The 27,305-nt window shown below is 48.3% G+C and overlaps 1 protein-coding gene across 15 annotated transcripts in view; it reads right to left on the reverse strand.

Annotated features, from left to right (window-relative positions):
* The window catches only part of DOCK7 (dedicator of cytokinesis 7), a 101,297-nt gene that overhangs the window by 6,460 nt on the left and 67,532 nt on the right, over positions 1-27,305 (reverse strand). For 2 of the 15 annotated variants that reach the window (XM_072128964.1, XM_072128965.1), the window contains exons 23-44: positions 26,695-26,787; positions 23,521-23,607; positions 23,003-23,098; positions 21,377-21,517; positions 21,114-21,227; positions 20,704-20,874; positions 19,291-19,430; positions 18,709-18,878; positions 16,711-16,865; positions 16,453-16,635; positions 13,106-13,241; positions 12,572-12,668; positions 12,321-12,338; positions 9,315-9,411; positions 9,099-9,233; positions 8,865-9,017; positions 8,062-8,220; positions 7,839-7,939; positions 7,175-7,367; positions 6,000-6,143; positions 4,382-4,513; positions 3,888-3,902 (exon numbers count right to left, since the gene is read on the reverse strand). In XM_072128964.1, the coding sequence (XP_071985065.1) occupies positions 3,888-3,902; positions 4,382-4,513; positions 6,000-6,143; positions 7,175-7,367; positions 7,839-7,939; positions 8,062-8,220; positions 8,865-9,017; positions 9,099-9,233; positions 9,315-9,411; positions 12,321-12,338; positions 12,572-12,668; positions 13,106-13,241; positions 16,453-16,635; positions 16,711-16,865; positions 18,709-18,878; positions 19,291-19,430; positions 20,704-20,874; positions 21,114-21,227; positions 21,377-21,517; positions 23,003-23,098; positions 23,521-23,607; positions 26,695-26,787 (2,730 nt within the window). Of the gene's footprint in view, positions 1-1,399; positions 1,622-3,887; positions 3,903-4,381; positions 4,514-5,999; positions 6,144-7,174; positions 7,368-7,838; positions 7,940-8,061; positions 8,221-8,864; positions 9,018-9,098; positions 9,234-9,314; positions 9,412-12,320; positions 12,339-12,571; positions 12,669-13,105; positions 13,242-16,452; positions 16,636-16,710; positions 16,866-18,708; positions 18,879-19,290; positions 19,431-20,703; positions 20,875-21,113; positions 21,228-21,376; positions 21,518-23,002; positions 23,099-23,520; positions 23,608-26,694; positions 26,788-27,305 lie in introns of those variants that run through there. The other 13 variants (XM_072128968.1, XM_072128967.1, XM_072128975.1 and 10 more) reach the window with 12 other exon arrangements.

Raw genomic sequence — 27,305 nt, forward strand, 5'->3', positions numbered from 1 at the left:
AATGCTGCAAAACCTTTTTAATAGCTTTGAAATAACACGCATCTAAAACGTAAAAAAACAAAGCAAAAACATCTCACCGTTTTGTGTATGCAGCTCCTACGCAGAGCTATGGTCCCAGACTACAAAGCAACCCTGAGCAGTCTGGGGGGGGCACCGACCTCACTCTGTAGGATCAGACTACACAGTGTTTACTTGTAGTCTGTTACCATGGAGACACACTGTAAATCACACTAAAGCGTTGAGCGCATTTCTGCAATTTTGCTCAATTATTTTACATTTTTTTTCTATTTGAAAAATATTGGCTGCAAATTACATTATACACCCCCCCCCCCCCCCTGTTATACACATCATCACTCAACGTGTGTAGTACTACAAATATACTGTAATAATGGCCGCCTCCAGGACTACAACTCCCAGAATGCTTTGATCATGATAAACCAGGGACATTTCTCATAGACCCAGGCACCGTGGTATCTTCTTATATTTGTTATCCATGATCTCCTTCCTTCTAACATCAACTGTTAAAATTATGCTGATGAGCCAAAATGGCTCAGAGGGGTTCTACTAGAGCCCCTCCGTGCTGTAGGTTCACAGGCTGTTACACTGTGCAGGAACATTTCTTCCCTCCCACTGGGCGAGATTATATCAGCCAGAGGGAGGGGGGAGTATTGAGGCAACAGAGAGTGAGACAGTGTAACAGCCTGTGAAGCTACAGCACGAAGCAGCTCAGGTAACACCCCCTAGAGCCCTTTTGGCTCATTAGCATCATTTTAGAAGCTGATTTTAGAAGGAAGGAGGCCATGGATAATAAATATCAGAAGATACCACAGTCCCGGTGCCTGGATCTAGGAGTAATGTCCCTGGTTTATCAGGATGGGTTCTGATTGCATGCTGGGAAATGAAGTTCTACAGCAGTTAGAGTGCCATAGGGCGGAGACCACTGCTGTAAACTCTATATGGGATTTGCTAGGGATAAACTGACCAATGACAGGCAGTGACTCCATAGCAAGCAGAGTCTCCGCCTCCCTGACCCTTCAGATTCCTACAACCAAGGAGCAGGCGGCCATGACACCCGCCAGATGTATAGACCCCTCCTAATAAGCGGCCCTGAGGATAACTGGAGTGTGTGTGGTCGATGGGGCCCCCTATAGACGGGCGCGGGCAGCAGCAGAGAGGATTATAGGAGACTGAAGCGCTGATTAACCTATTATTTTCCAGAGGAACAAAAAATAATAGGGCAGCATGAGAGAGGAGATTACACCACAGAGGCGAGAGATAGCGCGCAGCCACCATATTGTTATACAATGCGCGGTAAGCCCCTCTCATCGGTGCCGCGCAGGGGGCGGGTGGGGGAGGGGCTCATTCACATCGTCACATAGGGAGATGCTGCACCAGCCGGGGGGGGAGGGGTCATTGCTCATCACCATCATAGAAAACCATAAACGGGAAAAATTTACGGTTTTCTACAACGGCGCTATTGTTATTTTTTGTCAAAAATTTTACGCTCCAATTCAAAAAGTTCCCGTTTTTTCTCTGGTGCATTAAAGGGTCAATTGTACAAATTTTTCCTCTTGGCTGAAGTTACACGAGACAAAAAAGTAAAATTATCCACGAAATGGAACTTACCACAACAGACAAGAGTAAAAAGTGGGGAGAGAAGGGTCAGCGACCGGGAAGTGGGGGGGGGGGGGGGAGACAGGGGGGGAAAAAACAGAAATTATTATAAAATTAGGGATTTGTCAAAAAAAAAAAAAAAAAAAATGGATAAAAAAAAACAAATATTCAAATGGAATAAAATGAACAAGTGTAATGATGGGGGGAGGGGCCAGGGTGCAGAGGTCGCGGGGTTAGTGGATGGAGGGGGAAGAGTTAAAGCAGAGGCGACATGCAGGAGAGGGAGGGGATCAGTGGCTAAGCGGCTGTGGTGGGACTACAAGTACCAGCAAGTCCTGAGGTAGACCCTCACCACTACACAGGCCACAGACCCCCCTAAGGGAGTACAGACACATGCAGACAGCACAGGATGAGCGGTTACTGGGGGGCCGCAGGGTCAGGGGTCCATTTAGCCAAAACCTAAATAAAGTGCGAAAAATGGCAAGAAAATTGGGTTAAATTATATCTAGGCTTATTTTCCTGGAACTTCTTAGAAACTCCTCCCCATTACTGACACGTCCCTTTAAGGGGGTTATCCAGGATTAAAGGGAACCTGTCACCAGGGACCCCATTGTCACTACAGACAGGTTACAGAAGCCCCTCACACCTGCAGTGCACAGATACCTTTCTGCTTTCTCTAAGCCTTTGCATTACCATATAAATGTGTGTTATAACTTACCTTGCACCCTGACAGAATCCTCTGTGTAGTCCCAGGGGTTGGGCTTTTTTTTGGATGCATTTCACAAAACAACATGTGACTTGTCTGTGCTGCTCACTCCTCAGCTCTCAGCCCCCACCTTTGTGCTCCTGTACAGCTCCTCCCTCCTGCACCATCACAGAACTCACAACCTGGTGAGCTGACATCAGTGGGAGAGGGAGGAGTTGCACAGGAGCACAAAAGTGGGGGCTGAGAGCTGAGGAGTGAGCAGCACAGACAAGTCACATGTTGTTTTGTGAAATGCATCCAAACCAAAGCCCAACCCCTGGGACTACACAGAGGATTCTGTCAGGGTGCAAGGTAAGTTATAACACACAATTGTATTGTAATGCAAATGTTTAGAGAAAGCAGAGAGACATCTGTGCACTGCAGGTGTGAGGGGCTTCTGTAACCTGTCATTAGTGAAAATGAGCTCTCTGGTGACAGGTTCCCTATGGCCTATCCATAGAATATAAGATCGGGTCTGACAACAAGAACATGAACTGTGCAAAGTCCAGTCAGTGCCGTGCACTGTGTAGTGGCCATGATCCTGGACAACCCCTTTAATAGGATCAGGAATCTGATTAATGGCTTCAAGGATCCACCACAAAGATATTCTCTGTACCCATTTCATGACTCGCTTCTGCAAAAGATCTAGTTAGGTATACAGCTCCAATACAGAACTGTGCGTCTCCTAGGTCACAGACTACATCCAAGCCCAGTGTTGTCAGATCCTCCAATCACATGACGGCCCTTTCATCTGCCCCCTCCTTCTTGAGAGACACGAAAGGGAACGGGGAACTCTCTTGACCGTTACACAGATTTCTATTCGTTCTTTGGCGTATACAGCTCCTATGCAGACTTGGTGACAGCAAATAACTTTCTGAAGGTGGGTTCTGACTACACTAGGTTTGTTCGTAGTCTGTCACCATGGAGATACATAGATCTACAGATCAGCTATATGCACAGAATTGTAAAAAAAAAAAAAAAAAAAAAAAAAGTTGAACGTCGATGATACATTTTTTGGCTACTTTTAAAAAAATACAACGATTGCTAAAAAATTACTTTATTTAGCATTGCGGCTGCATAGTTGCCATAGCCACACACAATTCTGCATTGGAGCTGTACACACGAAACGACTGACTACGGCTGTGTAGTCAGCCGATTCTGACTACACAAGAAATGGCTGTAGTCTGTTACCATGGAGACGTAGCAGCTTTTACGTTTTGGAACCATGTGGCGTACCTGACCCTACACCTGAACCTAGATGGCTAAATCGACCCCATGTTATGGAGGAAGGGGGGAGGAGATGACGGGGGGAGCACTCCGTCCGGAGGATGATGAGAGTGTGACACAATGTAACTTTATTAGTCTTACAGTGTGAAGGTCATGCACTAGGGTGTAGCTGGACTTTACCATGACCAGAGGGTGGTCTCAATGCAATGTGACAGCACACAGCCCACCGCTAGCACAGGTGGGTCAAGCATTGCAGAGGCTCTCAGACTATGAGTGTCTGTACTGACTGCGCGGTACCTACCTCCCAGCCCGTGCTCTGTGTGACAAGAAGATAAAAAACAGCGTCAACACTGGAACATTCACAGGCCGGACTACAACTCCCAGCATGCCCTACAGCTCAGGGAAGAATATCCGGGCTCAGGCATTCTGGGAGTTGTAGTGCCGGCCGCCTCTTATCACCCTGCACCAAGATATTCATGTATGTGCAGGACATTGGATGTGTGTAGGAAAGGATGAGATATTTCCGGATAGTTCCATGTCCCGGAGCCTCGGACAATTCATCTGGTGCGGTATATAAGACACACAGCCTATAGATACATATATATACAGGGATGATGGGTGAGCGCCCCCTGCAGGAGAAAGGGGTGATGACATCTCCTGTCTGTGTCCGGATGTGCGAGACGTCTCGTTATGATATCTATAGGACAGATGCCTTACACCCGGTGGCCACTAGAGGACGCTATGTGCGTGTGAATCAGTACTATAAGCCACATGCCCGCACGGCGCCCTCCTCACCTGGTGCACGATCTTGCTGAACGCCTCCTGCAGTTTACCGTGTATGGTGCACAGCTTCTTGGCGTCGCGGTTGGCCTCGTGTACGGGGATGAGAACCTTGTAGACGTCGTTCACCGCCTCGTACATTCCGGCCTGGAAAACAATCCAAACAGTCATATAATAATAATACATCCCCTACTGGTGCGATGTGTGCTCAGAGCCAATCATATTACACCTACCTTGCTGCTCCTCCCCCTTTATCACAACACCTAAACTCAGGAGGGAAAAGCTGCAGCCACTTCTCCCTCCTCCCCCTCCCACAGCATCGAGACACAGAGAGAGACTGCAGCTACATCCCCCCTCTCACAGCATCGAGACACAGAGACGGCAGCTACATCCCCCATCTCACAGCATCAAGACACAGAGACTGCAGCTACATCCCCCCTCTCACAGCATCGAGACACAGAGACGGCAGCTACATCCCCCCTCTCACAGCATCAAGACACAGAGAGAGAGACTGCAGCTACATCCCCCCTCTCACAGCATCGAGACACAAATAGACTGCAGCTACATCCCCCCTCTCACAGCATCGAGACACAGAGACGGCAGCTACATCCCCCCTCTCACAGCATCGAGACACAAATAGACTGCAGCTACATCCCCCCTCTCACAGCATCGAGACACAGAGACGTTAGCTACATCCCCCCTCTCACAGCATCGAGACACAGAGACGGTAGCTACATCCCCCCTCTCACAGCATCGAGACACAGAGACGGCAGCTACATCCCCCCTCTCACAGCATCGAGACACAGAGACGGCAGCTACATCCCCCCTCTCACAGCATCGAGACACAAATAGACTGCAGCTACATCCCCCCTCTCACAGCATCGAGACACAGAGACGGCAGCTACATCCCCCCTCTCACAGCATCGAGACACAGAGACGGCAGCTACATCCCCCCTCTCACAGCATCGAGACACAGAGACGGCAGCTACATCCCCCCTCTCACAGCATCAAGACACAGAGAGAGACTGCAGCTACATCCCCCCTCTCACAGCATCGAGACACAGAGACTGCAGCTACATCCCCCCTCTCACAGCATCAAGGCACAGAGAGAGAGACTGCAGCTACATCCCCCCTCTCACAGCATCAAGGCACAGAGAGAGATTGCAGATACAGCTCCCTTCCCACCGCATCAAAACTGAAGAGGGAGAAGCAGCAGCTTCATCTCCCTCCTCCCCCTCTTACAGCACTGAGACACAGAGAGAGACTGCAGCTACATCCCCTCTCTCTCTCTTAGTCCTGATGCTGTGAGAGACTGCAGCTGCATCTCCCCTCTCACAGCATCAAAACTCCCAGAGAGAGAACCTGCAGCTGCATCCTCCTCCTCCTCCTTTTTACAGCTTACAATTGCCACTACAGATCATCAGAATCAGTCTTGAGGGGGTTAAGCAGATGCTGGGTGCAGCGCTGGAGATATACGTCAGTCACTCCCTCCCCCGCTGTGATCAGATATGACTGGCGCCTTTTCAGCCTTTTCCATATTTAGAGCAAATTAACATTTCCTTGGCTGCGGCGCCGGAGGCAGAGGAGGGAGAAGACGTGTAAAGACACAAGCGGTGATTAACCATCGACTCACCATGGAGAATGAGGCCGCCGCCTGCTCCAGCAGCCCCACCAGTCCGGCCTCCGTGAAGTATTTCCCTGAGCAGATCCCTTCCTCATCGGGCGAAACCACATCATCCGACACCGCAGACTCTTCCAAGACGTTGGAGGAAATATTCTGCACATGAAGAGTGACCATTATATGACTTCTGCAGCGTTCAGCAGTTTTCCCCGCTGCAGCCTCGATCTGTAATTCGCTGGTGGCTGGAGACCAGCTGCTACGATGTCTCCCATACACTGCATGTGTGTCTATACGTCACTATAGAAGACGCTATAGAGAAGTGCCTACTAGTGTCACCATGAACTGAGGGTAAAATAGAAAACTTACTAAAAGCTGCAGCCTCTATCTGTAATTCTCTGTTGAGCTGGAGGCTGGAGACCAGCTGCTACGATGTCTCCCATACACTGCATGTGTGTCTGTACGTCACTATAGAGAAGTGCCTACTAGTGTCACCATGAACTGAGGGTAAAATAGAAAACTTACTAAAAGCTGCAGCCTCTATCTGTAATTCTCTGTTGAGCTGGAGGCTGGAGACCAGCTGCTACGATGTCTCCCATACACTGCATGTGTGTCTGTACTTCACTATAGAAGACGCTATAGAGTGCCTAGTAGTGGACTGAGTTAGAAAACTTACTGAAAGCTGCAGCCACTTCCCTATGGGTGTCTATTTCTCTATCCACAATGATCAGCCCCTTATCAAGCAGAAACCTATCCACGTAACGAAACTTGTCCACAGCCTGTAGACTCTACATGCTAAGAAGAAAGTTTCCACGTGATGCAATTACATCAACAAGTCATTGAACCGTTACAAAAGTTGAAATAAAGATTCTGCCCCATTAAAAAAAAAAAAGCTTTCTAAAGTACTTTGTGCTCACATTTCTTACCATCTTCAAGATCTCCGCTTGCTGTCAGTTAACTGACTTGATATTGTGTGGAGTACATGGGCTCTGACCCAATTCTTCTCACAGATGAGGTTTTGCTACAATGTTACATAATCTGCACAATAAATATAACAATATCTTGCAACAATGTATCGGTCAGAGTTATCGGAGTATTGTTAGGGCTGGATACAAGTGTAACAAACCCTCTGCTGTGAGACGTCTTAGGTTTGTGTGGGTTCAAACCATTGTCTGTCCACGTATAGTCACCTGGAATGTGACGCAGCCGACAGGTAGGTACTTGCGGTCCTCCAGCATGCTGAGATACTCTGCCACCAGCGCGGCCGAGTGCACCAGGCACTGGGCCGATTCCGCGTGGTTGCTCCTTTCCGAGTGTTTCCCTGCCATGTTCTGCAGCCACGTTAGCCGCAGGTCCGGAGACGTCTGGTAACCTTTGGCGATTCTACAAGAAAGGAGACAAAAATTCAGAGTTTGCAAGAAAACTAGATAAAAGATGAGAAGACTCCAAATATTCCCTAAATCCTTCCACTGCATCAAATTATAAAAAAGGGAACTTCTGTTCCCATGGTAACAGACTACAAAACAACCCTAATGTAGTCAGATCCTCCTACTCCTCTTAGGAGTCTGCAGTGTCTGACTACACAATGGAATTTGCTTGTAGTCTGTCGCCATGGAGACGTACAATGAGTTACTTATTTTTGTGTTCATTAGTTACAGACTACAAACAAACCACATTGTGTAGTCGGATCAAGCAGTCAGGTGTTACTCCTCTTCTACTATCTGTGACATGCAGGAGGAGGAGGATCTGACTACACTAGGGCAGTTTGTAGTCTGTGTGTGTGGAGGTTTTCTAATTACATATATGTTACACGTATGTTACACGCGTGTTACACAGCAGTTACCCCTCCCCCACCTGTACATGAGGTCAATCAGCATCTCGGGGTCCTCCTGGTGTTCCTTCATCTTCACGGTGTCAGACAGGATCATGTGGAGGTTAAACACCAAATCCTGAACCTGGAATCCCAAAAAAATGTATATTATCCAAATGAACAATAATAACCAGTGGCCCCTGCAGTCATGAAAGGGTTAAACAGTGTAAAACAACCAACAGATCTCCGCCGAGGCCCCGCCCCCACCTGATCCGGGAACGTGGTCTCCCGCAGCTCCAGGTCCTCCTCCGCGTAGGTCAGTATGGTCTTCAGGGAACGTCTTAAAAACTCCTCGTTAAAATTCTGAGACGTCCCGACTAACGAGGACAGAGACATCGTCACCTGCATCTTCACCCGCGCAAAATTCTGCAACGGGAAATCAAAGACTAAGACGATCGGAGGGAAGAGCCAAGAACCAAATCCTAAACACAAACCTCATGACCTCAATGTATCACACAGCTGAGCAGCTTGTTACAATGTATCAACCCAGGGAAAGTAACTAAACATAACAACAACAACACAAAACTACAGCCTGGAACTGCCTAATCCACAATGACACACTGTAACAAACTACAGCTCTGTGAGTGGGAGAAGGTCGCGGGGTCTATCCTCAAAATCCATCCTGATAAACCCGGGACATTACTCCTAGATCCAGGCACCGGGACTGTGGGATCTTCTTATGAATGGGGTGTTACTAGACTCACTCCATGCTGTAGCTTCATAGGGTGTTACACTGTGCATGAGCACTTCCCCTTCTTACTGTGTCAGATTACAGCAAGCAGTGGAAGGAGATAAGTGCTGAGGGGCATACAGTGTACCAGCCTGTGAAGCTGCAGCACAGAGGGGCCCTGGTAACACCCGCAGAGCCCGTCTGACTCAATAGCATAATTTTAAAAGTTGATTTTACAGTGGATAACAAATAGAAGAAGATTACCATAGTCGTTGTGGCCGGATCTATGAGTTAGTGGAATAAGTGCAAAGGTTGTGGAATAAAACACGTCAGCACTTACATTCCCGATTTCGAAGTTCTGCCTCATGAGCAGGTAGAGGGAGGCGCTGGCGTGGGAGCGGATGGTCCCGATGCTGCTGCTGCAGTGTCTGAGCAGGCGGAGGCACAGGTCGGCACATTGCTCCGTCTCCTCCTCAAACAGAAGCTCCGGAAACTGCGGGAAAAAGACAAAAACGGGAAGCGGAATAAGAGCCGTGGCCCCAGGACGGAGAGAAGAGCCACGCACGAGCCGCACCTTAGACACCAGGGCCCGCTGCGTGGCAAAGCAGTGCTGCAGGTAGAGGGCGCTCTGGTTACAGGCCATACTGTGCAGCAGGGTCTTCAGGACCCCTCCCAGGATACTCTCCTTGGACTCTGTTAAAGACACCGTCTGGGGGGGAAAACACAGAAAATGTCATTATTTCCAAGATCCAAAAAGTTTTTCCCGACCCCTTAAGAAGACGTGACGGACCTGCACCACAATCTCCAGCGTGTCCAGGATGATCAGATTGGCCTCGGTGGCCAAGTTCCCATCTATCAGCGCTTCGTGCTCCAGTTCTGCTCTGGACCTAACGGTGAGGGAGGGGATGAGGTTATGGAAAAGCCAAAAAACACAATAAAAAATATCCTGACAACAGAAAGCACAAGCGACAGCAGCAGGAGACGGACAACAGCGCCGCACACACCACACTCCTATGACATCACATGCTCAAGACACAAACCACTGGCCTCAATGTCCCTTACATGAGCCCCCCTTATCCATGTAGCTGCTCTTAACATTAGCAAACTGCGCCCCAAGCACATATCTGACCACATTAAAAAATCACAGCAGAAGCAGCAGCAGGACTTCTACTCCCCTCCATGCTGCTTCTGTGATTTCATGAGATACATGCTTGGTGTACAGATTTCTAATGTTACAAGGCTAAAGGACCTGTGATGATGTCACCCTGGTCACATGACATTACTGCTGCATGCAGAGAGAGCAAGGGGAGGAGCTGCCACGCCCACATCGACTCGCTATAGACATCCCTGGACACCAGTGACCCTGGACCTCTGTGCCCTGTGTATGACCCAATGTAACCAGGAGCAGCTCCTTATCCTGCATTATAGGGTTAATATTTCCCGGCTGAACTTTAAGGTCAAAACAAGAAGCGAACAGAAAGCGTCGCGCTCCACGTAACTCCACCCCGGCAAGCAGGCAGTTAATACTGAGAGTCCGGGACACCGACCAAGACAACGAAAACGGGGAAACGCAAAGGATGATGGGGGATTATAGTAACGTCACAAAACAGAACCGAAACAGAACCGGGACAGAAACTGCAGCAACGGAAACTCAGGAACGGAGAAGTCCTGAGTTTGAATGTGAAACCCAATCCACAGGTTACAACGTAATAGATTGGGGTCCGACTGCCGGGGGAAGTATAAAAAGCATTACATGCTAAAAATGCGCCAAAAATCACTGAGCTCACATAGACAGTAACTGGAGCGACAGGACCCCAAACTGCACCTGCACCCCAACAACTAGTAACAAAGGGACTGTTTTAGGTCCCAGCAGTCTGATCCCTACATCACAACATTATCTCCAATCCTGGGGACACAATGACAAGGGACAACCCAGACACAAAGAGTTAACGGAGAACAGCGACCAAAACCAACCAATCACCAACCAAGACAATGATCCTGTATTATACTCCAGAGCTGCACTCACTATTCTGCTGCTGGTGCAGTCACTGTGTACATACATGACATTACTTATCCTGTACTGATCCTGAGTTACATCCTGTATTATACCCCAGAGCTGCACTCACTATTCTGCTGCTGGTGCAGTCACTGTGTACATACATGACATTACTTATCCTGTACTGATCCTGAGTTACATCCTGTATTATACCCCAGAGCTGCACTCACTATTCTGCTGCTGGTGCAGTCACTGTGTACATACATGACATTACTTATCCAGTACTGATCCTGAGTTACATCCTGTATTATACTCCAGAGCTGCACTCACTATTCTGCTGCTGGTGCAGTCACTGTGTACATACATGACATTACTTATCCTGTACTGATCCTGAGTTACATCCTGTATTATACTCCAGAGCTGCACTCACTATTCTGCTGCTGGTGCAGTCACTGTGTACATACATGACATTACTTATCCTGTACTGATCCTGAGTTACATCCTGTATTATACTCCAGAGCTGCACTCACTATTCTGCTGCTAGTGCAGTCACTGTGTACATACATGACATTACTTATCCTGTACTGATCCTGAGTTACATCCTGTATTATACTCCAGAGCTACACTCACTATTCTGCTGCTAGTGCAGTCACTGTGTACATACATGACATTACTTATCCTGTACTGATCCTGAGTTACATCCTGTATTATACCCCAGAGCTGCACTCACTATTCTGCTGCTGGTGCAGTCACTGTGTACATACATGGCATTACTTATCCTGTACTGACCCTGAGTTACATCCTGTATTATACTCCAGAGCTACACTCACTATTCTGCTGCTGGTGCAGTCACTGTGTACATACATGACATTACTTATCCTGTACTGATCCTGAGTTACATCCTGTATTATACCCCAGAGCTGCACTCAGTATTCTGCTGCTGGTGCAGTCACTGTGTACATACATGACATTACTTATCCTGTACTGATCCTGAGTTACACCCTGTATTATACACCAGAGCTGCACTCACTATTCTGCTGCTGGTGCAGTCACTGTACATACATGACATTACTTATCCTGTACTGATCCTGAGTTACATCCTGTATTATACACCAGAGCTGCACTCACTATTCTGCTGCTGGTGCAGTCACTGTGTACATACATGGCATTACTTATCCTGTACTGACCCTGAGTTACATCCTGTATTATACTCCAGAGCTACACTCACTATTCTGCTGCTGGTGCAGTCACTGTGTACATACATGACATTACTTATCCTGTACTGATCCTGAGTTACATCCTGTATTATACCCCAGAGCTGCACTCACTATTCTGCTGCTGGTGCAGTCACTGTGTACATACATGACATTACTTATCCTGTACTGATCCTGAGTTACATCCTGTATTATACCCCAGAGCTGCACTCACTATTCTGCTGCTGGTGCAGTCACTGTGTACATACATGACATTACTTATCCTGTACTGATCCTGAGTTACATCCTGTATTATACCCCAGAGCTGCACTCACTATTCTGCTGCTGGTGCAGTCACTGTGTACATACATGACATTACTTATCCTGTACTGATCCTGAGTTACATCCTGTATTATACTCCAGAGCTGCACTCACTATTCTGCTGCTGGTGCTGTGAAGTATTTCCCTGTACAAGACAGACAACATTATCTAATATCAGATACAGAACTTAGTGAATGTGACATCAGATCTTGGGTTATGACAACACGGGGGTTGGGCATAAGATGCAGGTTGTTACGGAGCAGGGGACACACTACAGACACTGTACCTGCAGGGTTTGTGGCCTCTATACACACAGCGCATGTGGAAAGACAACCAGAAGTGATCATTAGGACAGCGGAGGCTTCAGGAGATTCTCACTATATTTTTCCCAACCCCATGTAATAGTGGAATATGATCCCGGACACTACCAGCAGTGACCTCTAGAGGGCGGTGTGCTGCTGTGATGTTTATCCCCTCCCACTGTGTGCAGTCTCGGGAAACCCCAATAATGACATCATCAGTGGGCGGGGCTCGTACTTGTCCATCTTGTCCGTGTTTTGCCTCCAGTGCGTCATCTCCTTCCTCCATCGGAGATTTTCCTGGCTGCCGAAAGCGCTTCCAGACGGACTCCGCTCTGCAGAGAAAAAAAGGAGCTGACTCAGCGCTTTCCGGTGCAGAGCAGAAGACGGCGGCTCATAAATCTATAGGGGGCGCTAACAGCCGGAAAGAACGCACCAGGATTCTGCTCTACCGGGATACAAAGTATTTCTAAACTTCTACTTATTATCTGCAGGACAGAACACTAGGGGGCGACTGTGAGCACAGGAGAAAGCTGATCTCAGGGGGAGGAGATCATGTGCAGCTGTTACTCAGAGCAGAGGGGAGGGGCTGTGAAACAGTAAAAAGATGGATAATAACTTCTACAGCTCAGCTCTGATATCACATTTTAACAGGGAATTGCTACTTGTGTAATTGCCCCATAAATTGTGATCTTTAAACCGCCACCCCCCCCCCCCCCCCACCCCCGGCCGACCCCCATGAGCTTTGTAGAGTTGGTCTGGCCAGACCTACCCAGCTGACCTCGGCTTCTCCTGACCATCTCCTGCCGGGCCCCGATGCTGCCCAGGATGGCCTCCTCCAGCTTGGCTCTCATATCCTTCGATTTCTTGAATGTCAGACTGTTCATCCGTTCAAAAGCTTTCTTCCCCTGAAACAGAGGGAGACAGTCAGCAAGAAGTATGGATTAATATTCCAGGATTGTAGCTTAACCAAGTCACTTCACACTGCTGTGCTCTGTGCTCTCTGCAGACAGTGTCATGTATTGTCCCTGGAGATATGTTGAATCATACATATGTGAATATTGTTAGTAGCAGCAGGACTGTGATATATAGATTTATATTCCAAGTGCTTTGGGGCCATGTACTCACACTGCTGTGCTCTTTGCTATAAATATTAAGCTTTGCTCTGAGTGAAAGCTTAAGCAGGTATCTGGATGAATATTACTGCAGTTACTAAGAGCAGAAAGAAGGTGCTGTGGAGCAACTTTCTTCCGAGAGCACAGCAGTGTCGGTACAAGCGCTCAGTGCTCTTGGAGAACGTGGAATATACATCCATCTCTCGCTTTCTAACCATATGTTGCTAGCAGGTATTTGGGATTTATGGAGGGGGGTGATTGTCCTCACACTGCTGTGCTCCTTGCCATCTTCATTGAATTTCAATTTCTCCAGAGTTCTTACCCTTTACTGGTTGGATAATAGAGCAGTCACTCAGAGGGAAAGGATAAAGAAGCTGCTTAATGCAGAAAGCACAGAGCCCAGCAGTGTGAGGACACAACTCCAGTTCTACAATCCTAGAATATAAATCCATGTATAACAGTCCTGCTGCCACTATCAACATACATAAAACGTCTGATTACACTTTCCAGAGACAATACCAAACACTGAATACAGAGATCACAGAGCACAGCAGTGTGAGGACAACCCCCCCCCCCCCCTTCCACAGTGAACTTGGAGAAGTTACAATCTTGGAATGTGAATCCTTATGTCATAGTCCTGCTGCTACTAACAGCATACATAAAGGTAAACATCTCTCCAGGTACAATACCAAACACTGCTGCAGAGAGCACAGCAGTGTGAGGACAATCCTCAGCTGTAAATCCATATTTTAGAGTTTTGCTGCCATTGACATACACAAAGATTTCATTACACAGCTCTCCAGGGCTTCAGAGAGCACAGAGCACAGCAGTGTGAGGTCTAATTACACATCTCTCCAGGGATTATACATAACACTGGCTGCAGAGAGCACAGAGCACAGCAGTGTGAGGTCTGATTACACATCTCTCCAGGGACAATACATAACACTGGCTGCAGAGATCACAGAGCACAGCAGTGCGGGGTCTGATTACACATCTCTCCAGGGACAATACATAACACTGGCTGCAGAGAGCGCAGAGCACAGCAGTGTGAGGTCTGATTACACATCTCTCCAGGGACAATACCTAACCGTGGCTTCAGAGAGCACAGAGCACAGCAGTGTGAGGTCTGATTACACATCTCTCCAGGGACAATACATAACACTGGCTGCAGAGAGCACAGGGCACAGCAGTGTGAGGTCTGATTACACATCTTTCCAGGGACAATACCTAACCGTGGCTTCAGAGAGCACAGAGCACAGCAGTGTGAGGTCTGATTACACATCTCTCCAGGGACAATACATAACACTGGCTGCAGAGAGCACAGAGCACAACAGTGTGAGGTCTGATTATACATCTCTCCAGGGACAATACATAACACTGGCTGCAGAGAGCACAGAGCACAGCAGTGTGAGGTCTGATTACACATCTCTCCAGGGACAATACATAACACTGGCTGCAGGGAGCAAAGAGCACAGCAGTGTGAGGTCTGATTACACATCTCTCCAGGGACAATACATAACACTGGCTGCAGAGAGCACAGAGCACAGCAGTGTGAGGTCTGATTACACATCTCTCCAAGGACAATACATAACACTGGCTGCATAGAGCACAGAGCACAGCAGTGTGAGGTCTGATTTCACATCTCTCAAGGGACAACACCTAACCATGGCTGCTGAGAGCACAGAGCACAGCAGTGTGAGGTCTGATTACACATCTCACCAGGGACAATACATAACACTGACTACAGAGAGTACAGAGCACAGCAGTGCGAGGTCTGATTACACATCTCTCCAGGGACAATACATAACACTGGCTGCAGAGAGCACAGAGCACAGCAGTGTGAGGTCTGATTACACATCTCTCCAGGGACAGTACATAACACTGGCTGCAGAGAGCACAGAGCACAGCAGTGTGAGGTCTGATTACACATCTCTCCAGGGACAGTACATAACACTGGCTGCAGAGAGCACAGAGCACAGCAGTGTGAGGTCTGATTACACATCTCTCCAGGGACAATACATAACACTGGCTGCAGTGAGCACAGAGCACAGCAGTGTGAGGTCTGATTACACATCTCTCCAGGGACAATACATAACACTGGCTGCAGAGATCACAGAGCACAGCAGTGCGGGGTCTGATTACACATCTCTCCAGGGACAATACATAACACTGGCTGCAGAGAGCGCAGAGCACAGCAGTGTGAGGTCTGATTACACATCTCTCCAGGGACAATACCTAACCGTGGCTTCAGAGAGCACAGAGCACAGCAGTGTGAGGTCTGATTACACATCTCTCCAGGGACAATACATAACACTGGCTGCAGAGAGCACAGGGCACAGCAGTGTGAGGTCTGATTACACATCTCTCCAGGGACAATACATAACACTGGCTGCAGAGAGCACAGGGCACAGCAGTGTGAGGTCTGATTACACATCTCTCCAGGGACAATACATAACACTGGCTGCAGAGAGCGCAGAGCACAGCAGTGTGAGGTCTGATTACACATCTCTCCAGGGACAATACCTAACCGTGGCTTCAGAGAGCACAGAGCACAGCAGTGTGAGGTCTGATTACACATCTCTCCAGGGACAGTACATAACACTGGCTGCAGAGAGCACAGAGCACAGCAGTGTGAGGTCTGATTACACATCTCTCCAGGGACAATACATAACACTGGCTGCAGAGAGCACAGAGCACAACAGTGTGAGGTCTGATTATACATCTCTCCAGGGACAATACATAACACTGGCTGCAGAGAGCACAGAGCACAGCAGTGTGAGGTCTGATTACACATCTCTCCGGGGACAATACATAACACCGGCTGCAGAGAGCACAGAGCACAGCAGTGTGAGGTCTGATTACACATCTCTCCAGGGACAATGCATAACACTGGCTGCAGAGAGCACAGGGGACAGCAGTGTGAGGTCTGATTACACATCTCTCAAGGGACAACACCTAACCATGGCTGCAGAGAGCACAGAGCACAGCAGTGCGGGGTCCTCACCTTGTACTCGAAGCAGGAGACGCAGAGGTAGAGCAGGTCCAGCAGGCGGTTCAGCTGCAGGATAGACAGGTCTGTGAACCACTTCTGCAGCACAATGTCATCGGCGTTCTTCAGCACCCAGAGGAGACAGATGAGGAGACTGCGGCTGGACTCTGCGGAGAAGGTGGAGTGCTGCCGGGGGGCCTGCGGGGGACACGTCACGTTACACTGCCCCCTATACACACGTCACATACAATGTACTAGGACCTCAGGACCTACCTGAGAGGTCATCATGAAGCTGCTGGGTCTCGTCAGCTGTGGAACGGACGTCCCAGCGATCGCCATCGCCACAGTCTGACTTATCATGCTGCCGCCCTCCCCCTCGTGATCCTCTCCAGCGCCGCAGTTGGGTCGCCCCCGCTGGTTGTGAGATTCTGTCCAAGAGAAAACCTTGAATTATTATTCACCTCCAGCAAGCAGAGGTACATGTCCTAGGGGGGAGGAGTAGGGCGAGGCGGATAGTGGTGACCAGGATTTACATGGCTTATGCTTCATATAATCAGAGATTAAAATTCCATCTGTCTGCAGTCACCACTAGGGGGAGCTCCCTGCATATAGATTTACACAGCTCCTATTACAGCTCCTCCCTCCCCCACTGATGTCAGCTCTCCAGGCTGTGAGCTCTGTGAAAAAGCAAGAGGGAGGAGCTGTACAGGAGCACAAACGTGGGGGCTGAGAGCTGAGGAGTGAGCAGCACAGACAAGTCACATGTTGTTTTTTCAAATGCATCCAAACCAAAGCCCAACCCCTGGGACTATACAGAGGATTCTGTCAGGGTGCAAGGTAAGTTATAACACACAATTATATTGTAATGCAAATGCTTAGAGAAAGCAGAAAGACATCTGTGCACTGCAGGTGTGAGGGGCTTCTGTAACCTGTGACAATGAGGTCCCTGGTGACAGGTTCCCTTTAAGAAAGAATTTTGAGGACAAACCCCTTAGTACGACAATCCAGGAATACTTAGTATTTAGGTTCTGCTGCACAGAGCACAGCAGTGAGAGCAGTGAGTTGGCAAAACTACAATCCTGGAATATATATCCATATATCACAGTCCTGCTGCTACTAAAACATACACAAAGGTCTGATTACACATCTCTCCAGGGACAAAAGATAACACTGTCTTCAAAAAGCTTAGAGCACAGCTGTGCATTTGGATTAGCTACAATCCTGGAATATTAATCCATATTTTATAATACTGCTGTTACTAACAACATACAAAAGGTCCGATTACACATCACTTCAGGGACAATACAGAACGCCTGCTGCACAGAGCACAGCAGTGTGAGGTCTGATTACACGTCTCTCCAGGGACAATACATAACACTGGCTGCAGAGAGCACAGCAGTGTGAGGTCTGATTACACATCTCTCCAGGGACAATACATAACACTGGCTGCAGAGAGCACAGAGCACAGCAGTGTGAGGTCTGATTACACATCTCTCCAGGGACAATACATAACACTGGCTGCCGAGAGCACAGAGCACAGCAGTGTAAGGTCTGATTACACATCTCTCCAGGGACAATACATAACACTGGCTACAGAGAGCACAGAGCACAGCAGTGTGAGGTCTGATTACACATCTCTCCAGGGACAATACATAACACTGGCTACAGAGAGCACAGAGCACAGCAGTGTGAGGTCTGATTACACATCTCTCCAGGGACAATACATAACACTGGCTACAGAGAGCACAGAGCACAGCAGTGTAAGGTCTGATTACACATCTCTCCAGGGACAATACATAACACTGGCTACAGAGAGCACAGAGCACAGCAGTGTGAGGTCTGATTACACATCTCTCCAGGGACAATACATAACACTGGCTACAGAGAGCACAGAGCACAGCAGTGTAAGGTCTGATTACACATCTCTCCAGGGACAATACATAACACTGGCTACAGAGAGCACAGAGCACAGCAGTGTAAGGTCTGATTACACATCTCTCCAGGGACAATACATAACACTGGCTGCAGAGAGCACAGCAGTGTGAGCTATGAATTATGCATTTCGCCAGAGACAATACTTCGCACTGTCTGGGGGTCAGTAATGGATGTGTCCGGGGGCTCAGGATCCCAGGATTACAAGGACATAATACTAAACGATTCTGTCCCTGCGTCTTGAGGACACGGATGACTGTACAGGTCAGGAGGTCAGGGGCTAGGACGGGGCAGGTGAGGGGAGGAATCTCGGACCATGTGTGTCATTGACCAGGATACCTGTGAAGTCGTAGAGCTGGGGCACGGTCTCCATGATGATGCCGATGAGGGGCAGGTACAGCATGGCCACGCGGGCCTTTACCTCGGGATCGGCGTAGCGGGGATCAGAGTCGTGGGTCGATAGCAGGTTGTGTACCATATTGATCACCTTCTTATGCAATCCAAATAACCTGAGAGAGGAGCGCAGGGGGTTATCAGCCGCAGAGCAAACATCACGTCCTACAGAATATTTATGTAACGCCGCGTTCTAGGCCGACCCAAAATGTCAAGAGCAGAAACCGCCCCCCCCCCCCCCCCCCCGGACCAGCTGGGACACTGATCCTAGACATTAAAGGGGGTTTTCTGATCACTGTGACCTGTAGGATGAGGGATCACACAGCAGCAGGGTCCTCACTGCTTGTGTAACCAAAAGCCATAAAGCAAAACTGCTGTAAAATCAATTAAACAACGTTCTGCAGTGCGGCAGCGAGAACCGGAGCGATCGCCGCTTCCTGATCAGCAGTTACTGGAGGTAAGTGAAAGTGTCCGCTGAGACTGCACCAAAATCAGACCCCCCCCACCCCCAACAACAACCAGACTCACCCCTCGGCCTCCGGGTCCAGGATGACGGCCAACTCAGTCAGCACCAGGCCTGCCAGGTAATGCTGCTGCCGGAACGGCACCGACAGCTCAAACATGTTCGCGATCTTTTGGTCCTGGACGTTGGTCGAAAACCCAGAACTCTACAAAATACATTAAAAAACCCAAATGTAAAGGACTGGCTGAAACCTGCGAGAAAGCTCTGCACTAGCATCAATGCCCCACTCACAATCTCACAGTCACAAAACAAATTTTACAAAAAAATGCACCTGTGTACAGTGCGCCTGTATAATTTATCTGTTATTAACAAAACAGAAACTCCAGCATTAATGTTAGAATAGCGTCCACTGAGCATGTGCGACCACCGGTGACCAGCATGGAAGACACCAACTGCAAACCTCCTAACAGACCCCTCTATACGGTCAATGGAGCAGAGGGAGGCAAATCTGAGCATGTGCGACCACCTGTGACAAGCAAAGAAGGCGCTGCAGCAGCCAACTGCAAACCTCTTACTAGATCCCAACAGATTACTATATGATCAATACAGCAGGCAGATTCAAAAGTGAGCATGTGCGACCACCTGTGACAAGCAGGGAAGATGCTGCAGCAGCCAACTGCAAACCTCCAAATAGATAACTCTCTATGGTCAATCGCCCAGAGGGAGGCAAATATGAGCATGTGCGACCACCTGTGACAAGCAAAGAAGATGCTGAAGTTGCAGTTGTTGATAGAGCAGGAAGAGGTGAAAGTGAGCATGTGCGACCACCTCTGAGAAGACGCTGCAGCAGCTGCCTGCAAACCTCACAATAGATCCCTCTATAAGATCAATAGGGAAGGAAGAGTCAAAACTGGACATGTGCGACCACCTCTGACCAGCAGAGAAGACACAGAAAGCTGCCCTACACATTTTCAATAGAACAGAAAAAGCAGAATCTGAGCTTGTGTGATCACCTCTGACAAGAAGAGAAGACTCTGAAGCTGCAGAAGCCGCCTGCAAATCTCCGAATAGAGCAGAGCGAGGCAAATCTGAGCGTGTGCGACCACCTGTGACAAGCAGAGAAGATGCAGCAGCTGCTGCCTGCAAACCTTTCAATAGATCCCTCTATATATCCAATAGAGCAGGAAGAGGCGAAACTGAGCATGTGCGACCCCATCTGACAAGCAGAGAAGGCGTGGCAGAAGCCCACAACAAGTATATCATCAATAGAACAGAGACAGCCGAAACTGAGCATGTGCGTCCACCTCTGCAACGAGGACACAGAATGGCTGTTCTATTAAAACAAGCAGGGGGGCGCAGTTCTAACATTATTTCTGGAGTATCTGTGGAAAGAACCATTTTCTTAACCAAGTGCAAATCCCCTTCCCCCCGAAAAAAACAAACACCAAATTTAATCATAAAAAATTAATTTACGCTACCTGGGACGTAGCAGAGGAAACGGAGGGTGAAGGGGAGGACGGAGGCGTCAGGAGGCTGCAGGGGAGGTTCAGGGTGACGTAGTGCTCATGACTGCAGATGATCCGCAAGAAATCCAGCCTCAGAGACACCAGGATGCTGGGGTTAGGTAAAATGTGAAGCTTGGATGACACCTGGGAAAATACAAAAAAATCTGAAAATCAAAGCCGGTCATCAAAATAATTAAACTGTTCGTTAAAATTTGCAACAAACATCATTCATACGGTCAGTTCTCGCTGATGAGCCATCTTTTTCAGCAAGCAGTAGAGCAAGATGGTCAGCGGAGATGGACACGCTCGTCACAGCACCATCTAGTGGCCATGATGAGTACTGCGAGTATTATCACAACCAAACACATAAGACGCTGATTTACCTGCTTGAAATAAGCCTTGACCAGACTGAAGACGAACCCCCGGTCCATGATGGAGAGCAGGTCGTTCAGAAAGAAGGCCAGGCTGACATTAAGCCTCTCCACCATTTCTATATCCTGAGGACGAGAAGAGAAAGAAGAAACATAAACCAAAACTACAACACTGAGTATGCAGGAATGGATGGGAGTTGTAGTTTTGCAAGAAGCAAAAGGATGGGGATCAATGTTCTAGGACCACTGTCCCCGACTACTGGTATTTATCCCACCTTCTGGAAGCGAGTGACAATATCATTAGCCATCGTGCTAACGAGAGCCGAGATGTCATCCATGAAGCGCTCCGGAAACCTGTGCTTCCGAGGGGAATCCAACTTATCCGCAAAATACAGATGGTGCACCATGCTCTTCACCTGTAACACACGTGTAATATACAAGCCAATAAGAGACTATAATATTATACTCCAGAGCTGAACTCACTATTCTGCTGGTGCAGTCACTGTGTACATACATGACATTACTTATCCTGTACTGATCCTGAGTTACATCCAGTATTATACTCCAGAGCTGCACTCACTATTCTGCTGCTGGTGCAGTCACTGTGTACATACATGACATTACTTATCCTGTACTGATCCTGAGTTACATCCTGTATTATACCCCAGAGCTGCACTCACTATTCTGCTGCTGGTGCAGTCACTGTGTACATACATGACATTACTTATCCTGTACTGATCCTGAGTTACATCCTGTACTATACCGCAGAGCTGCACTCACTATTCTGCTGCTGGTGCAGTCACTGTGTACATACATTACATTACTTATCCTGTACTGATCCTGAGTTACATCCTGTATTATACTCCAGAGCTGCACTCACTATCTGCTGCTGGTGCAGTCACTGTACATACATGACATTACTTATCCTGTACTGATCCTGAGTTACATCCTGTATTATACACCAGAGCTGCACTCACTATTCTGCTGCTGGTGCAGTCACTGTGTACATACATGACATTACTTATCCTGTACTGATCCTGAGTTACATCCTGTATTATACTCCAGAGCTGCACTCACTATTCTGCTGGTGCAGTCACTGTACATACATGACATTACTTATCCTGTACTGATCCTGAGTTACATCCTGTATTATACTCCAGAGCTGCACTCACTATTCTGCTGCTGGTGCAGTCACTGTGTACATACATGACATTACTTATCCTGTACTGATCCTGAGTTACATCCTGTATTATACCCCAGAGCTGGACTCACTATTCTGCTGCTGGTGCAGTCACTGTGTACATACATGACATTACTTATCCTGTACTGATCCTGAGTTACATCCTGTATTATACCCCAGAGCTGCACTCACTATTCTGCTGCTGGTGCAGTCACTGTGTACATACATGACATTACTTATCCTGTACTGATCCTGAGTTACATCCTGTATTATACTCCAGAGCTGCACTCACTATTCTGCTGCTGGTGCAGTCACTGTGTACATACATGACATTACTTATCCTGTACTGATCCCGAGTTACATCCTGTATTATACTCCAGAGCTGCACTCACTATTCTGCTGCTGGTGCAGTCACTGTGTACATACATGACATTACTTATCCTGTACTGATCCGGAGTTACATCCTGTATTATACCCCAGAGCTGCACTCACTATTCTGCTGCTGGTGCAGTCACTGTACATACATGACATTACTTATCCTGTACTGATCCCGAGTTACATCCTGTATTATACTCCAGAGCTGCACTCACTATTCTGCTGCTGGTGCAGTCACTGTGTACATACATGACATTACTTATCCTGTACTGATCCTGAGTTACATCCTGTATTATACCCCAGAGCTGCACTCACTATTCTGCTGGAGTTCTACACATGGACTCACCATAAGCTCAAAGAAGAACCACGCTTGCTGTAACGTGGCCTCTCGCACGGCTCCGCTGGACACGACCCATTGTAACGCCAGTTCCTCATGGAAAAGCTACTCACAAAAGAGAGAAAGTTACAACACGATCTACAAAGTAACAGTAGAAAGAAGACACAAAACAGACAAAACATGAAATAAAATGCAGAACTGAACGCTGGGTGCAGGACAATGACAGCCGGAGGCCACGACAGGCACACGATGCAGCGGTGCTCGGCTGCAGCCGCAATGTCATTAACTTAGTCTGTTCATAGGTTTGTCATTTAAAGGGGAGGTCCACCTGCTCTACCCCTAATAATGGAGTCATGTGACCTTACAGAATAGAGCAGTCACCTCCCAAAATGCAGTGGGAAACAGGTGATTGGAGCTTTGGAGAACAATGCATAATCATGGAGCTTTGTAGTCGTAGTCAGGTCTCCACCGACCAGGGGAAAAGCTGATTCGCTCTCTTCTGGACCTGGAAGAAGTTATGGATCTACCTTTCTGGTTGGTAAGCGTCCGGTTAAAGTTTGTAAGAAACTTGACGTCTCAGTGTGCGAGGACATGCGATTACAGCGCTCCGCGGCCTGGGTGGAGATGAATGAAGGATGAGACTACGTTACACCGAGGACTCACGTATCCTCCTTCTGAGGGAAATAAAAATTCTACTAACCCAAAAACTAGACTAAAATATTAGTCAATAAGGAGGTGGAGGGGGGGCGGGGGAGGGGGTCGATTATTTTTAGCAGGGTTAGTCCAGGCGAGTCAATCAAGGAATTCTCAAGCACATGCAAAGAAATGAGCAGCGGAATATTAGAGATAATCTCCTGTATCTGAAAATGTCTCAGTCAGGTTCTCCAAAGTAGTGATGTCTAGGGGTACGACAACCAAAAATCACCCCCACTGTCTTGTGTGTTAACTCATATAGGTGTAACCTGTTAAAGGGGATTTAAAGAAGAGCCCCCTAAACATATTCAGGCGCACTTTGAATTTTCTTTCTAGCTCCCACGGTTGCGGAGATATCAGTCCCGGTATCTGATCATTATAATCCTCTCCACTGTCAAAGAGGAGGAGCTGCAGCAGAGGAGGAGCTGCAGCAGAGGAGGAGCTGCAGCAGAGGAGGAGCTGGAGCAGAGGAGGAGCTGGAGCAGAGGAGGAGCTGGAGCAGACGAGGAGCTGGAGCAGACGAGGAGCTGGAGCAGACGAGGAGCTGGAGCAGACGAGGAGCTGGAGCAGACGAGGAGCTGGAGCAGACGAGGAGCTGGAGCAGACGAGGAGCTGGAGCAGACGAGGAGCTGGAGCAGACGAGGAGCTGGAGCAGACGAGGAGCTGGAGCAGACGAGGAGCTGGAGCAGACGAGGAGCTGCAGCAGAGGAGGAGCTGCAGCAGAGGAGGAGCTGCAGCAGAGGAGGAGCTGCAGCAGAGGAGGAGCTGCAGCAGAGGAGGAGCTGGAGCAGAGGAGGAGCTGGAGCAGAGGAGGAGCTGGAGCAGAGGAGGAGCTGGAGCAGAGGAGGAGCTGGAGCAGAGGAGGAGCTGCAGCAGAGGAGGAGCTGGAGCAGAGGAGGAGCTGGAGCAGAGGAGGAGGGGACATGTGTTATGATACGTTTCTCTGACACTGAGAATATCAGCTTAGCATCCTCCTCTTTGACAGTGGAGAGGATTATAATGGTCAGATACCAGGACTGATATCTCAGCAACCGTGGGGACTAAGTGCCCCTGGATCTGTGCAGCACCCCCTACAGAATGATTTGTTCAACACCACATATGTTAGGTGGTGAAGGATACTATTTAACACCAAAGCTGTTTTTTGCTGCACCCATCCTGCCCCATTCCGAATCCACTTCAAACCTTCTCCCCAGGGGCAGCGCCCCCTTAATTCAATTGTAATGGAGCCTCAATCATGTGAATGGGACTGGCCACCCCCACCTATAGCTGGATGGTCGGGGTCAGACAATCCCGAACCAACTTTTATAATGCAGTCATGACTGTAGGGGGTGTTACACGCCCTCCCATATGTTGCCCTTTAAAAACCGCATTGAAACTTTTGTTGCAAAATTGGCATAAAAAAAATTGCAACACACAGTGCAGATGAAAACATTTCTATCATTCTATCTAACAGGACGGGGGCTCAGGACATATGGAGGTCACAAGTGCAGGAGGTCGGGTTGGGGACATTATCAGAACCTGAATGTGACTGTGTTAGAGGGTTCTGCCCGGCAGCCATGACAGCGAGTGTGAACGAGGCCTTGGAAATTACATGCTTGGAAAGATGTGATGACACACGACAGATACAGACAGACAGAGGATCCAGAATAATGACAATCTCCCGACACCCATGGGTGTTACACGCATGCACCGCAGCGTCACCGCGTCTGGATTCACTCAAAGCAACAGTCACTGGATTTTGGATGCACGGATTATTCTGTCCGTATTCTGCACGCCATGGATGGAGGCTCTCACCAGCGCAGGCTCTAATGCTACACAGCGCAGGCGCCTCCAGTCCCTCCAGGTGTTATCTGCTCACCCATCATTACAATACAGGGAATCAGAAGCCACCAAGGGACAATCAGAATAAAGGGAACCTGCCAGCAGCTGTGATCATACGAACTGATGTGTAATCAGACCTTTGTTGTATGTTGTAAGTAGCAGCAGGACTGTGATATATGGGTTTTTATTCCAGGTAGTAGATTCTCCAAGTGCACTGGGGGTGTGTGCTCACACTGCTGTGCTCTGTGCTCTCTGCAGCCAGTGTTAGATATTGTCCCTGGAGAGATGTGTAATCATAACTTGATGTATGTTGTTAGTAGCAGCAGGACCGTGATATATGGATTTATATTCCAGGTTTGGAACTTTTATGAGTTCAATGGAGGGGGTGTCCTCACACTGCTGTGCTCTGTGCTCTCTGCAGCCAGTGTTCTGTATTGTCCCTGGAGAGATGTGTTATCATAACTTTATGTATGTTGTTAGTAGCAGCAGAACTGTGAAATACAGATTTATATTCCTGGATTGTAGCTTCTCCAAGAGCACTGGGGAATGTCCCTACACTGCTGTGCTCTGTGCTCTCTGCACCCAGTGTTATGTATTTTAGTGTCCCAGGAGAGATGTGTAATCAGACCTTTGTGTATGTTGTTAGTAGCAGCAGGACTGTGATATATGGGTTTATATTACAGGATTGTATATCCTCAAAGTGCACTAGAGATGTGTCTTCACACTGCTTTGCACTGGCTCCAAAGGGGATGTGGGACAGTTGAGCGCAGAGAGCTCAGAGCACAGCACTGTGAGGACACTCCCCCCAGTGCACTTGGAGAAGCTACAACCCTGGAATATAAATCCATATATCACAATCCTGCTGCTACTAACAACATGCACAAAGGTCTGATTACACATCTCTCCATCTCTGACACTGGCTGCAGTCTGGATGGTGACACTTGCTGACAGGTTCCCTTTCTACTATCAGATTGGTGGGAGCTGGATATGAGAAACAAGGAGATGAGTGGATCCACATCAGACGCTGTTGCTTTCCAGAATCCTTCAGGATGACGATACTGCACCGAGATCTCACACAATGAAAGACCCCCTCCCCAATTATCAAGGCAAAAAAAGAGACCCCCAGACGGAAGGTATGAAAACCAAGACTGAAGAGGAAGGCAGCGCTGGCTGCACAGTAACACCACCTGCACCGAGTCAGCACCGGGGCTGGGGTCGCCCCCCCACTGCGCAGCCTTGGGACCCCCCGTGTTGACCCAGGAGTTGGATCGATCCAAGCCCTGATCACATGGCAATGGCGGCAAAGCGGGAAAGGAAAGATGGCGTTAGCGGTTACACAGAAATCAGCGCAGGTCATTAGTTCTGTTAACAATTCATCAAAATACAGAAATTCATGGAGATCAATATAAAAAAATCTCACAGATAGGTCACAAAAACACAAACCACACCCACCCGGATACAAGAGAATAAAAACTAGTGCAAAAGAATAACAAGCAATCAGTAAAATATACATTATACATCCATAGAGATGCCCCTACTCAAAGCCAATCGTGTATCTGTTCCTGGGAAAGCTGGGTGACAACCACAATAAAGACCATTATAGCTCCCTAATCCCAGCAGATTAAAGGGGTCCAGGATAGCTAAGTGACAAAGCAGATTACCCATTCAGGTCCCTAGGAAAGCTGGGTGATGAGCTGTAATAGATCCAGGCACCGGGACTGTGGTGATATTCTTATATTTGTTATCCATGGCCTCCTTCCTTCTGAAATCAAGTTTTATAATTATGCAAATGGAACAG

This window comes from Engystomops pustulosus, chromosome 10, assembly GCF_040894005.1.
Source record: "Engystomops pustulosus chromosome 10, aEngPut4.maternal, whole genome shotgun sequence".
NCBI classification, from domain to species: Eukaryota; Metazoa; Chordata; class Amphibia; order Anura; family Leptodactylidae; genus Engystomops; species Engystomops pustulosus.